At 40.6% G+C, this 15,263-nt stretch overlaps 1 protein-coding gene across 3 annotated transcripts; it reads right to left on the bottom strand.

The window, feature by feature from the left end:
* Nucleotides 1-798: 798 nt before the first annotated feature.
* Nucleotides 799-14,840, bottom strand: LOC5521114 (solute carrier family 23 member 1). 3 transcript variants are annotated; one of them, XM_048724242.1, is made up of 12 exons: nt 14,703-14,840; nt 11,638-11,730; nt 10,830-10,991; nt 9,880-10,037; nt 8,762-8,927; nt 7,543-7,699; nt 6,990-7,014; nt 6,777-6,897; nt 5,275-5,431; nt 4,080-4,333; nt 3,491-3,764; nt 799-3,258 (listed from the first exon to the last, which is right to left on the bottom strand). In XM_048724242.1, exons 1-12 carry the CDS (start codon nt 14,703-14,705, stop codon nt 2,909-2,911), a joined length of 1,920 nt encoding a protein of 639 aa, XP_048580199.1. In that variant the 5' UTR covers nt 14,706-14,840; the 3' UTR covers nt 799-2,908. The 3 variants fall into 3 exon arrangements, with proteins under 3 accessions (XP_048580199.1, XP_048580200.1, XP_032222438.1); XM_048724243.1 differs by having other exon boundaries at nt 11,638-11,720; XM_032366547.2 differs by lacking the exon at nt 14,703-14,840 and adding an exon at nt 12,445-12,493 and having other exon boundaries at nt 11,638-11,720.
* Between the last annotated feature and the right edge of the window lie 423 nt (nt 14,841-15,263).

The raw sequence follows: 15,263 nt of genomic DNA, 5'->3' as shown, positions 1-15,263 counted from the left end.
CATACAGGAGCCCCGTGTCGCAGATGGCTGGGACGGACATATTTCTCTGGTATTTGATTTCGTGATTTATGTTTCAGTTTGGTTTTAAGGCTAAGTCTGGGCAAATTCAAATGCGGCAAATAATTCCTGATAAAAGTGATCCAAAATGCAAAGATTGGGGGTTTGTCTAGTTGGCAAGGCAGTTGTCTAGATAGCCGTTCTGGATTCGTCACCCTAGACGAGTCTAGACGCTAGACTAGACATAATTTTTTTTTCAGACTACACCTATGTACATTATATTTCTTTGTACAAATTGAGATGTGCTAAACGGTGCTAATTTCTTTCGACCACACCTAATGTGCTATCTTCAAGGGGCATGAATTGCTGTTGACCACATCCAAGGTGCTATTCCTTAAACAAAATTAGTTAAAATTGATTTGCCGACGATAGCCCTCGTTTGTTTTTATGGATACCCCCACTTCCTCACCCTGCATTGATTCGCATGAAATAGTGGGACACCGTAAAGCTATCACAAATTCTCATTAATACAACACATGCCAGGGACACAGGGGTTATGGGATTCACCCTAAACTTAGACAAGGAAGCGGGATTTGGGTCACTAGGAGAGGCGGGAGCGGGGAACAAAAGTTGACAAAAACGCCCCCCCCCCCCCCACCCATTTGGGCTTCAGAACCCTTGCTTCTTCTTATCCTTCAGTCTCATTTGATTAGTGAAAGAAAATGTCAGACACGGCGAGTGGGGAAGGTAGGGGGTGAGAAGGTCGGTCAATGTCCCAGCGTCCTTTGATATTCCAGTAAAAAATAGAAATGTTTTTTTTATTCTTATCTACTTTATTTCACTATAATACACACATAGCTATGCTCCCTTCACCTTAAAAAGCGCCCATAGATAAATAAAATATAAACAGTCTAATCTCGTAAAAAGTAAGAAGCAACGAGAAAAATAAGGGAACGAATACAGTACACCAGACACCAAAAACTGGAGTTCCACTCTACCAAGTTTTCTTCTTTAATAAGACTTCTTCAGTCTGCCCTGAAGAAATCTTATTAAAGGTGAAAATTTGGCAGAGTCGAATTCCAGTTTTTGGTGTATTATATTATATATTTTCCGTTTGTACGAACGTAGGTAAGGCGTAGGTAGAAATGACAAAAAAGAAACTTAAAAGGAAATCTAAAAAAGTTCATTAGTATAATATTTGCCATTCTTACTTTGAATGGGGGATTGGGTCGAGTTGATTAGCGAACAGCACGCTGGGACAAGTTTGGTGGAGCGTCGTAAACAAGTTGATGTGATGCTGAATAAAAGCATCACAACATCAACATTGGCATATCGTTCGACGCCATGTTGAATTTTCGTCCCCTAAAAGAGGGTCCTGAAGGAGTAAAACGGGAGCCGGGATTCGGCTTATTTTGGCCTGGAAAAACGGGATTAGGGTTACCGGGAAGGGGATTTGTCTACCGGGAAGGGGATTTGTCTACCGGGAAGGGGATTTGTCTACCGGGAAGGTGATTTGTCTACCGGGAAGGGGATTTGTCTACCGGGAAGGGGATTTGTCTACCGGGAACGGGAATCAACATGCTTCAACGTGAACGGGATTTTTCAAATCTCTTCTTTCTTATGCTATAGAAATTTGTTAATCTATATTATTTTTCGCATTTTAAGAGCTTTATAATAGCATCAATCCTCAAACCTTACTACTGAGCGGATTTCACTTCCTAAAACTCCCAATCTCTTCTAATTTAGGCCCTCTTTTAAGGGAAATTTTGCTGCATATACAGTGTATAATATAACCAAACATTGTAATACAGTATAGCCACCGGAATTTTACATATCAGGACCGGGATTTTGCCAAAATAACGGCCGGAAAATGGGATTTGGACCCCCCCCCCCCCCTTCACTGAAGTGTCAGGACCCTGCTAAAATCATCCCAGCATGCTGTTCGTTTATCGACTCGACCCAATCCCCCGCGCAACGTAAAAATGGCGAATAGGCAGTGAGGGACAATAACCTACTCCTGCCTGCAGTTACACAACTTATTAGTTATTTGCGCCAAAGATGGCCTCCATAGCGTATGGAATTGTACATTATTAAATACGTTTTAAAGTTTAAGGGATCCCTCTTACATACAAGTATATTGAAGCATGTTTTGGGACGCTTTTACAATCGCCCCTAAGGGCTCTTGGTTATGTGCGATTACATTAAAATTGCATTAAACAATACGCCATCTAAATACAGGAGATGTGTGATCGTAGAGGAACAGGAGGAAAAGGGAGAAAAAGGTGGTTTGGTACTTTACATTCCTTATTTTCTCTTTGCCCTTTGTCCTTTCGAGAGAAAATCCACTAATAAATAAAGAAAAGAAAACTCTAAGCTCAAAAACCACTACCCGTGCAACATGCTGCGTAAATAAGTTTTATGTTATAAATTTTTTTAAAGGGGGCAAGCTCGTCCTTTCCAGAATGCATTGTATGGTTGAGTGAAACGAGATTGATTGATATTAAAACAAGATTGATTGGTATAAAAACAAGATTGGTTGATATAGAAACAAGATAAATTGATGTAAAAAAAGATGGATTGATATAAAAACTAGATCGATGGATATGAAAACAAGATTGATTGTTATAGAAACAGGATTGATTGATATAAAAACAAGATGGATTGATGTAAAAACTAGATCGATTGATATAAAAACAAGATTGATTGATATAGAAAAGTAGAAACATAATTGATTTATATAAAAATAAGATGGATTGATATAAAAACTAGATCGATTGATATGAAACAAAGATTGATTGATATAGAAACAAGATTGATCGATATAAAAACAAGTTTGATTGATGTAAATACCATACAAAATGCTCGGCAAGCAATGCATTATGGGCAACGCGAGTTGTCCTCCTTTTGCTGCCTACAAGTCATCTTCCCCAGACCCCCCGTTGAGTCTACCTAACGGTAAACTATTCCTATGTTCCTCTTTAGGAGAGTAGTAGGGCAAAAATGGGATGTACTTGGCAAACGTGTACTTGCTAAGATACTTGAGGCAAAATGGTAGATCGTAGATGTGAATGGAAGCCAGTTCAAGGGCTTTCTCTGCGTCTTTCGCCTCGGTCTCTGTGTCCTGCACCGCGCGCCACACCAGTAAGCCTCGCTCCTCGGGTGTGCCAGGAATGATGTTGTCTAGGAGAAGGGCGGTGAGCCCACCCACGGCCATGCTGGTCTTGAGGAGTACAGTGATGATCTGGTCCAACTCATTCACACCTGTCGGGGGATATGTCCAGTTATAAATAAATACACAATAGAACACATAGTACAAGATTGCTCAAATACGTTTCTTTGATTTAGTTGTTTTATTAGTACTTTTAACAATATTGTGATCAAGGTTAATTACCTCTCGACACTTTTAGGGCCTATACAAAAAAAATGCACAGGTGATTTTTTTGGAATAAAAACTTAGAGCCATAAGCCTAATAACCAAAATAATGCTATGTACCGGTGTCTATGGCGCCTGGATGATTGTTGAGATAATACGGTAGGGCCATGCCAAGCAGCAACGAGAAACCGACGACAAACAGATTCCTTGATGAGTTGAGATCAACAAACTGCAGGTTGGAGATTCCGACACATGCAATCATTCCAAACATGACTACAAAGAGACCTCCGACAATAGGATCGGGAACAGTTGTAAAGAGAGCTCCCACTTTACCGACAACTCCAACCAACATCATGACAAGCCCACCGTATTGGATGACGCGTAGACTTCCAACCTAGGTAATTACCACACATAAGCGGTAGATAATAAGAGAGGGAGAAGTTGTAGTGGCGTAATAAAACAATCAAGAGCACGAGTAAACGAGGAAGTGACGCGTGGTTATGCTGCCAGCCTAGAGCATGGCGAGACATCAGCGATGGGAAATAAGGCAGCACCTAGCGTGCCCTAACATTACATAAAAAATATGATTCATTTTTTAAGCAATTTTCTCCAAACGCTCATATTTCACTGAATACATAAGTTGCAGTAGGTTTGGCCACTTATGTGATGGAGAAAAACAGCTGAAAGTCTCAGCAACATTTTGTCATACCTTTGTGATACCAATGGCCCCAATATTTTCACTGTATGACGTAGTTCCGTTACCACTCCCCCACAGTCCGGTGATAAGACACCCAATGCCCTCCACACCGATCCCGCGATTGATGGCATGCTTAGGGGGAGGGGGTGCGCCGGATAATCTAGCGCATGCGTAGTAGTCACCCACGGACTCGATGATTGATGCCAAGACACCGGCCAGCATCCCAAACACCCCTGCGGCACTGACGGTGGGCGTTCCCCATTGCGCTGTCAATAACAAACGGAGTCAGTAATTTAATATTGATAGAATACCAGGATTTACAAAATCTGTCTGAATCCTGTAAGACCTTTTTCAAATAAGGATGTACTCTTAAAATCTATATGTTGTTACACGAGTTGCATGATGAATACCATACACCTATTCCAAATGAGGTTGCAAGAGGAGAGAATCTGTGTCCGCGTAACCCGCAGTGCTTCATGGGTATCAAATAAACAATAAAATAAGCGTAAATAAAAACAAACACAGGCTTAGAAAGTTTCAGCATTCTTGGTTATGTACCTCTTAACTTTCACACGGCATTCAGAGACCAGGATTCAGAATTTTATACGTTACCCAAGAACCATCGCGGGTTATAATACACTGATTCGCGGGTGCAACAGGTGTATCAATGCTAAAATCCGTGTCCTGAAAACCATGTGTTAGAGGCACATTGTAAGACTATCCTACTTGAATTCGTTTTAACTACGAGTGTCAACTCATTTTTTATACCCATAAAGCAATGTTCGTATAGTTGACTCAAAGTAATGAATATGATATAACACAAACTAGTAGTCGGCCCTGACAAATTGTCATCCTCTATTATGACTTCATCAGACCTCTTTCCATGGTCTTCGCTTACTCGAATTTTTTTTTACTTCAGGCAAGTTTGTCGGGTTTCGTTAAACATTCACACATTACACCATATATGTCGAAAATCAACCCATATGTTTGAGCAACAAATGACAATGTTAGGTCGATTGTTCAGGGGTGAGGGTTTTTCGGAAGTGTGGAATTGCTAGCTCCCATATATATCTATTTTAAAAATCTTTCTGTCAATAAAAGGATTCTTCCACTACTATGTTTATTGCGCAGGCTCGTGTTATTATCATGCTGTTATCGTGTTATTATCGCGCTTTGAGGTTTTAATCTCGTACGATGACGCCCTCACCTGGAAGAGGGAATCGGAACCATTCGGCTTGAGACAGCACGATGGTTCGCGCGTCTGTGCGTGCCTTATAGCCCGGATTAGAAGGATCGTCGGGGAAACCGCCAGCAACCGTGATAATAGCGCAGATGATCCATGATACAGCAATAGCTAAGATGATCTATAAAGATAATATATAGATTTAGGCATTGCCTAAAAGCGCAGCTCCAAACGACCAATTCTTTGCTTATTTTCGCTTAATAATTTTAATTATTATTATCATATTTCTGTTTTTGACGATTTCAACGATTTCACAGATCACGCGCCCAGTTTGTTAAACCCCGTTCCCCCCACATAACACACACCACACAAGTTTAGCTGAAATACGATGCTTCGGCGTCAGGGTAGTTTTACTTTTAGTGACGTCATCGACGACGTCACGTGACCATCTCATTGCACCCCACTTAAAACATACGTGACACCTTCCGAGGTTGGTTGTCATACGATGTTAAATATAGATATTTTTTTCTATTTTGATGACGTCAGCATATTTTTGCTTCTAGTTACGTCACTGATAGCGTCACAATCACGTGACCATATTGGTGCAACCCACTAGACACCTTCATGAAACATACCAAGATTGTTTGTCATATGATGTTTCGTTGATTAGATATGAATATTTTTGTTTAATAGTTTAAGAATAGTTGTGCTTTTAGTGACGTCATCGATGACGTAACACAACACGTGACCATATTGTTGCATCCTCCTTAATACCAACATGACACCTACCGAGTTTGGTTGCAATACTATGTTTCCTTCGTGAAATACAAATATGTTTTATTTGATGACGTTAGCATAGTTTTTCTTCTAGTGACGTCATTGAAGACGTCACAATCACGTGACTAAATTGATGCACCTCCCTTGACACATACATGACACATACCAAGTTTGGTTGTCATATGATGTTTCGTTTAGGAGATATGAATATAGATATGACATCGGGATAGTTTTGCTTAAAGTGACGTAATCGATGACGTCGCGCATCACCTGACCATATCTTGGCACCCCCCTTGACACATACATGACACCTACCAAGTTTGGTTGTTACACAATGTTTCTTTCACGAGATATGAATGTTTTCATAACACCAAAACTCGAGTCGATGGGTTACCAATGTTTGTTACCATATTTTCTTATATACCACTTTTTCTTAGGTAATATGGGGCTCCGCTCACGCAGCGCGTGGGAGCTCCGCTAAAAAGGCAGATGACCCATAATACAGCAAAAGCTAAAGATGACCTCGAACGATCATAGTGCAAGTGATTCATGATACAACGATGGCTAAGGTGATTTACAACAATAGCAGATGATCGATGATTTAGAGCGCACAAGTAAGATTCAGGCGAGATATGCCCGCTCTTGTCGTCGGTACACTATTTAACACTCCAATGTCCTCCAAAACATTGGTTGCCATAGCAGCTCGAAGTGTATAGATCTGGGTTATGTGAGAAGTATTGTGCACTTACTGGGAAAAGTCGAAAGACGGGGTACTTTCCCAATCGAAAGCCTGCTGTAGGACTGTATGACGGGAATGGAATCTTGGTGTTGGAGAGGAACTGGGAGAAGAGGGTGATAAGTGCTATCGTCCTGTAGAAAAGGGGCGTGGTTATTACAACAAGTTCCTGTTTCCGAACGCGTCAGAGAAAAAGAATAAAAAAAAAATGCAAACTCAAACTCACATTATAGATATTCCCCAGTGGCTTCCTATTAAAAAACAAGTGAAGCATTTTATTATGCCAGCAAATTGATAACTTCACATGGTAAGAGAGCCTTGGACACGTGACAAGTTTGTCATCAATGTATGACTCGTGGCGCCTAGACACGTGAAATATGCATGTCCTTATATGTATTACGTGACGCTAAGACACGTGAAATATGCATGTCCTTATATGTATTACGTGACGCTAAGACACGTGAAAACTATGTCCTTACATGATTGTATTACGCGACGCTTAGACACGTGAAAAGTATGTCCTTACATGTATCACGTGACGCTTAGACACATGAAATGCTTGTCTTTACATGTATTACGTGACGCCTAGACACGTGAAATATGCATGTCCTTATATGTTTTACGTGACGCTAAGACACGTGAAAAGTATGTCCTTACATGTATCACGTGACGCCTAGACACGTGAAATATGCATGTCCTTACGTGACGCTTAACCCGTTACTTGTATTACGACATGTGACACTACAAGTATGTGCTTGCATCACGTAGGATATTCTTACCAGCATGTTCAGCGGCAACGTGGAAAAGGGACAAGCCAATTAGAGCTATTGTAGGGGCGATCGTGATTGGTCCTATGAACTTGAGCAAAACCCCCAGCACTCCCGAGAAGCCAATCACGATTTGGAACAAGGAAGACACCATAATAGCTCCTTGGATCTGCAAATGCAAAAGGCATATCGCAAAATAGAAGTGCAAGACCGGGCATATAGGAGTAGTAACTAGTAGTTCAAGAGAGCGAGTCGTAAACTAGAAGTGCGAGAGGACAAGTCGTTTACTAGAAGGGAAAGAGAGCGAGTCGTAAACTAGTAGTGCAAGAGAGCGAGTCGTAAACTAGTAGTGCGAGAGGACAAGTCGTTTACTAGAAGGGAAAGAGGGCGAGTCGTAAACTAGTAGTGCAAGAGAGTGAGTCGTAAACTAGTAGTGCGAGAGGACAAGTCGTTTACTAGAAGGGAAAGAGGGCGAGTCGTAAACTGGTAGTGCAAAAGAGCGAGTCGTAAACTAGTAGTGCGAGAGGACAAGTCGTTTACTAGAAGGGAAAGAGGGCGAGTCGTAAACAAGTAGTGCAAGAGAGTGAGTCGTATAAGAAGGCGAGTCGTAGTAGTGTAAGAGGAGGGCATATCGTAAACTAGATGTGCAAGAGAGCAAGTCGTATAACTATTAGAGCAAGAGGGCAAAGGGGCAAGTCGTATAACTATTAGAGCAAGAGGGCAAAGGGGCAAGTCGTATAACTATTAGAGCAAGAGGGCAAAGGGGCAAGTCGTAAACTAGTAGTGTAAGAGCTAGGGCATATCGTCAACTTGTAATGCAAGAGGGCAAGTCGTAAACTAGTGGTCCAAGAGGGCATATCGTCAAGTTGTAATGCAAGACGGCAAGTCGTAAACTAGTGGTCCAAGAGGGCATATCGTCAACTTTGTAGTGCGAGAGGGCAAGTCGTAAACTAGTAGTGTAGAAGGCAAGTCGTAAACTAGGAGTGTAGAAGGCAAGTCGTTTACTAGAAGGGAAAGAGGGCGAGTCGTAAACTAGGAGTGTATAAGGCAAGTCGTAAACTAGGAGTGTAGAAGGCGAGTCGTAAACTAGGAGTGTAGAAGGCAAGTCGTAAACTAGGAGTGTAGAAGACGAGTCGTAAACTAGGAGTGTAGAAGGCAAGTCGTAAACTAGGAGTGTAGAAGGCAAGTCGTAAACTAGTAGGGCAAGTCGAAAAGAAAATGTCTAGCTCACCTCTCTCATCCTGCTTTTCCAGTCAACCTCACCAAATTCCAACGTGCCATTGCTCAGCGTGCTGTTCGTTGGCATAGCAACTGGATGGCATTGCCATTTCGGCAAAGAGAGAATAGCAAAGATAGGAGCAAGAAATGAAAACGTTCCTCCTTGGACAATAGGCAGACTGCAAAAGACACAAAGTACTCGTAAAAATAGATTAAGAGAAAAACACAGAAGCTTTTTTTCTAAATATACGATGGGTAATTAAACATATTATGCCGGTGATTATGAATTTTTACTGAAATATTAGCGTCTCAACATTCGATAGCAGCTTGCAGATTTGCAACACACAAGTTGAATTGTTTCCACATTTGAACCAAGCGTAGGATTTTAAATTTTGCCACAAAAAATCAAGCATCCTCTAGCCGCTGGCGACAAACCACAGGTAGCCCAAGCTGTCAATGAGTAATTTGAACCGACCGGCTTATTGACCGTTAATAGAGAGAACATATGGAGTTGTTACTTTATGCTAGGAGTCTTCCATAAAAATGTAATAAATTCAATCCAACTTGATGTAGTACTTGTAGTTGTCTATTATTTCCACGTTTAAGCGGTTTAGAGCGCATTTGGGGCCACTTTTGCGCTGTTCGGTGAAATTTAGAATTCCCTCTATCACATCCACTATAGAAAGAAATAATTCTAAATTACTCACTGATAGAGCTTGGGCTACCTGTGGACAAACACAATATTGGGGTGTGCGTATTTCAGGCGCGTCAAACATTCCCCCTCGCCCCAACCCCCACTCGATCGCCAGAAAGTGGGTCATTCCTTGATTAAGGATTGCCAAATATTTGACTTTTTCCATATGGTACAGAGCCGTAACAGGCCACGTATGATTGGAGGGACACAATACAGAAACATCAAGAAAATATTAAAGGGCACAGTCACGCCTTTTCTGGTCATTTCCTTTTAATTTTTGGAAATATTGAAGGGGCACATGCCCCCAGTGCCCCACCCCCTGCTAACGGCCCTGTTGTATATATGTTAAGTCTTTCCAACCCACCACCAAGCATACCCTGACTGTAAGATAACTTTTTCCCAGGAGGCGAATCTATTCCCGGTAATCTCGATCTTACCGTACACCAAAGGTAGCTTGAATGATAGTTGCAATCCCCGAGACAAAAAACATGGTGCAAAGAACCTCAGCGATGGCCAGAGGGTTATTGGAGAAACACATGGGAACACTGAGGATAAAAGGCTGAGAGAGTGTTCCGCCCACCATGGTCATATAGTGCTACGAAATAACAAACAAATACACAGAGATCGGATAACCATTATGTTACTGGAGCTGGCATACGGTTGTAGAAGGGGGAGAGAGGGCGAAGGAGCGGAAAGGGGAGAGAAGGAGGGATGAAGAACGAGGGATAAGGTGGAAATGTGGGATCTAGCAGTGGGGGGATGAGGGAAAGAGAGAGGGACAGAAAGACAAGGGGAAAGGGGTAGGAGGAAGAGGAGCAAGGGGGATGAGGTGGGAAGAGAGGGAGAGATAAAAAGGGGGAGCAGAAGGGCGGGTTGAGCGGGGAAGCAGGCACGTACCCCCTAAAAATGGGTCATTCTTATTGAAGGATCGACAAAAACTATCAATTTTCCATATTACACTGCCCATCCTCCGTGATCGAATCCTGGGTACGCCATGGGAAGGAGGAGGAGGAAGGAAGAGGCAGGGGGAGAGTAGGAAGAACGAGATGGAAACAAGAGGACCAGGCACGTACCCAGTATTGGCTGAGAGGGGGGATGCGCAGTCATATGTTTTATATAGAAAAGTATAAAAATTCAATAGACAGGGGAATCGAAGAATTTGAAGAGTACAAGAGAAAGTGAAAAAGTGCCTGCAAACGACATCAAGGACATAAGAAAGTTTAATTAAGTATAGAAATAAAAGAGGTGGAAGTTGGGGAATGGGGAATAAAGGGAAAAAAGAAGGAAAGTGGGCTGAAGGTGGTCGAAGGGTAAGGGAAGAAGAAGAGGAAGCACGACAAAGTATTAAGAAAACGGATTTCAAAATAAGGCATTGTGGGTTGTTTACCTGGAATCCAAGTATTAAGCAGATGTACCAGGGTGGGTTCTCATCAACGGCGTAGGCCAACCCCAAGGCTTTCCTTCGCTCCTTCGCCAGCTGCTTCTTGGTCTTTCCTTGCGGAACAAGCTCCTCCTTAGCGAGAACATCTTTATTGTCACTGTGGGAAATCTAATGAAAAAAATACAAACAAGGAAAACCTGAACCTGAAGTTTAGATGTTTAATTTTCTATTTTGCTGGTATGGACTATTCACGCATGTGTCTAGAGATATAAATGCAAGAAATGCATTTTCATTATACCCCATTTGAAAACAGATCCAGGTAGCCCGAACTTCGAAAAAGACTTTTATCTTTGATAAAGCCATCAGCTACTGCGGACCGCCGGGTCTACGAATACATAACGGAACAAGGAATTCCTATCCAGTTTGAATTTTACCTGACTTTTTTCCCCAAGAAACGCTTTTGAACTTCTTAGGGCTTTTGTTTATTGTTTAATATGAATAAAACATGCAAGAACGCAAGCAAGAACGCCTACAACTTTCTAAACCTGGAGTTGCTTTTATTTACGTTTTGCGTATTTGTTTGACAGAGCCGTAGCAGGCCACGTAAGATTGTGGGGGGGGGGGGGGGGGGCAAAATATCGAAACATTAAAAAAATATTGGGGGGAGACAGCCACGCCCCTACTGGCATCCAAGGATGCCCTACTGGTCATTTTGAAAAAATGCCCCTGCTACGGCCCTGTTTTGTTACCAATGGAGCATGCGCATTACACAGCTTCTCGGATACATCCTTATTTGGAATAGGTGGTCTCGTACCTTCCCTAGTTTCGATGCCCCAATTGTTTCCTTTGCCATCGCGCAGGGAGCGTCCCCGTTGCAGACTTCGTCAGACACTGGAACTAAAAGGATCTTTAACATACCTTGAGTGAATTAATGAATGAATGGAGAAAACAGGTGGTTTATAGATTGTATATCATAGGTGGTATTATAGGCAGCGCTTGTTAACTTATGAACCAGAACGTTAGATTTTTCTGCCATAAAATGAAGAAAGGCTGCTCATATAATAGGTATATGTGTTTTAAAAAAAATTCATTGTAATACCAATACCATTGTAAAGGTCAGCGTTTAATCTAACTGTTTCATATTCATTAACGCAAATATATACTTGAAATTGTTTTTCTTGGCCCTAGATCAGTCCAGTTATAGTTTGGGAAATAACCGTCACTATTTTAATTCGCGATGTTGAATATTGATATACATGAATAGGTCACAAGAAAAAATCACACATAATGGTAAATCTAAATTTCACTCTCTATTTCTTTGTTATTTATTCTACGCTCGACATTTACGTAATTTTGGTATATAGCAACAATTTATTCAAATATTTATAAATCTTATAAATAGGCAGTCGTAGTTAACTTTTAAGGAGCTAGTATGCAATATTACATTAGCAGGTTACCCAGTTAGGCCCCCCCAAAAAAACACATTAAGACGCACAGCATGACATAGCAAAGATTTTCTATGGATTACCTCTTGACTTCAGAACGATTTATTAGCTGACAAAATGTGGGTTTTTGTATCGTGGTATATCGCAGAGAAACTAAAGATCTAACATTAGCTAACCTTCGTTGCAGATCTCAACGTTGCTCCTTTTCATATGATGTCCGACCGGCAAGGTTTTAAAATAATCTTCGACTTCACTTTTAAAAAGAATAACGTTTAGCATAAAAAGAGTATAATTTTCCCGCGAAACCTTTAACCTTTTAACTGCGGGTTACACCAAAGTTGCCGGCGGGAATGGCTGATTGTGTTCGACAGTTTCTTAAAACTTGAGTTTGCCAATTCAAAAGCATTGGGCTATTAAGAAATCCCGGTTTTGATACGAATAAGCACGAAAATATGGAACAGTCAAAGCTATTGTTATCAAACTTGTACCGCTTCCTTTTTTCTTGGGATACATGTCTCTATAGTAGGATCTAAAAGGATATATTTAGACAGCAAACAAGGCTGATTTTAAGTTGATAGGGATTTTACAAAGGAAGAATAATATGACGTCCCGTCCTCAATATAAGAAAAGATTCTTGTTCAGTACCCCTACACCGCTTGGTCTACCTGAGAAATCAGATATTCTCGTCTGTAGAGCAGGCACTGTGACCAGGAGGGGTGTGTGACAAACCCAAGTTATGCGTGCTAAATTAGACAATTACAACCTTAGTTTTATAAGAACGTCAAATTTTCAGTTGAGGCTGGGCCGTTCTTATATTTTTGGAGCATTTTAAGGATGAATATGTTCTTAACGATGTTCTTAAATTTTAGGGTATAATACCCAATGAAATATTATTAGGAAGAGAATTTTAAAAATGATCAATAGCAATAATATATAAGAGTGTTATTATGAGCACAATTTGATTCTGAATTTTAGAACGCATAAAAAGCAATATTTTTCTGATATCTGAGCCTCGGCATGTTCTTAGCATGTTCTTTAAATTTGGTAAAATCTCAGGCTGGACGTTATTATAAAAAAGGTTCTTATATAAAAAAAAATTCGTGTAGATTTAATCTGATTTACGTGAGAAGGAAATAGTTAACAACCTTAACAGATTGATTAAAAAGGTTAAAAAAAAAAAAGATTTTTCCCTCCCCATATTAAAAAAGCAAAATAACCCTGTAGGTCCGATACCTCAGGAACAATTTAATTCTGCATACCACAGTTACTCAATTAGTCAATGGAAAATGTTTTTAGATCTGGAAGATCTGAAATTTTCGGGCCCAGTAGTCACACGAGGCCACATAGCGTATACATACACGTATTGGTTATATTTACGCGTGTACGGGCCTACAACCTTGCTCTGTCATGTCATTCAGTAGAATATACAACATAAACGTTTTCTTTGCATCGGAACATGAATTCATACGACGACGCAAAGAGGGGGCCTGGTTTTATCCATATCTTTTTTCATATTTTTATTTAATATGAATAAATGTGATGGCATACCAGCATTTGGAACCCATTACAAGAAACTAAACTTAATAGACCTGGGAAATGCGTACAATTTGCTGCAAGCTGACCTTTACTATTTGCGTCTGAGTAGAGGTACGCGCGAGATAAAATACCGCCTAATTTATGATAATGTATAACCGCGCGCGCCAACATATATTTTCGAATGGCCTGCTCATTTACAAATAACACGAGGGTTTCAGCAAGGTCCTTGAGAGTGAAATGGATAGGCAGTTATTTTTGATTGGATTCTCGAGAAAACAGTAAACAAAAAAACATTTAATCGATTTACAAAATGCTCAATGGTTCGATTTAGTGTTAATAACATTTAAACATTTCGGGCGAACGACTGAATTATTGTAAAAAAAAGAAGACGTGCTCACAATAGATAACAAAGTTAAAGCAATCTTTCCGATGGATATTCAACGTTGGACCTAAAGCCATGACCGTACTGCAAGTGGCAAGTTTTAGAGTATTCATTTTTTCAAATGACCAAACTCATTGAAAGCATGCGTGGCATGGTTACTAAATTGCTAGTCAAAACGGCTACTCGTCATCAATCCGGGTTTGTATGCTCGAATCACACCAAAATAAAGACATCGCATGATATGGAAATATGCTAAACAAGTGTAACAGAAAATGCATTTTTTTAAATTGTTTTTTTTTTTGCTCATATAAGCGCAATTCCGCACAGCTTTTTTTCTAGTTTCCAGAAAATTAAGGTGACTCGATAACGAGTGATAAGTTTGAATTTGTTTGTCAATATGACAAAACACAAAGCAATGAAATTGATATGTTCAAAATATTGCCGCCAGCCCGGTTAACTAGTTTATATTGATAATCCAAATAATACTTCATAAAGTGAGGTTGTCTCCTTACTTACCATGCATAGCTGGAGCTGTGGGTCGTCTCGCACGGGCGTCGAGTGGTCACCGTGTGAGTGAAAGAGCCAGGAGGACGGCGGACTTATAAGGCAAACCGGACTGAGTGACGTAATAACTAATAATCAATTACTTGCCAAATTGGGCTGCAAATAATTTTGCCTTATCATATATCGCCTCTTAACAAACTTAGCAGGTGGTTTGCCGTGTAATTGAGGCGGAAATACCAAAAAAACCCTCAACAGCTGCGGTTCTAGAGAACTTTCAAGTTGAGGATAAAGATATGCATCCCCCCCCCCCTTAAGCGCGCGCATCCCTTGTATTTCATAGCTATCACTGATGTGAAAATAATGAAAAGTTCAACGCGCGAGACAAACCCTTCGAGACCGATGGATATGTGACTGGGAGGCTCGTTACATTTTACTGTTTATTTTTCCTCCCTCTGAAATATCGCTTTTCCTTTTAGCCAAAGACTTCTTCACTGTTTTAGAGATTGAGGCTCGCTCGCTCGATTTCTTTTCATTAATTATCATTATTCGGCATTTTATTTATTTAATTTCTAT

This window comes from Nematostella vectensis, chromosome 2 (genome assembly GCF_932526225.1).
Source record: "Nematostella vectensis chromosome 2, jaNemVect1.1, whole genome shotgun sequence".
Classification (NCBI taxonomy): Eukaryota; Metazoa; Cnidaria; class Anthozoa; order Actiniaria; family Edwardsiidae; genus Nematostella; species Nematostella vectensis.
The sequence above is the reverse complement of the archived record's forward strand: the minus strand, read 5'-3'. Positions and strand labels throughout refer to the sequence as shown.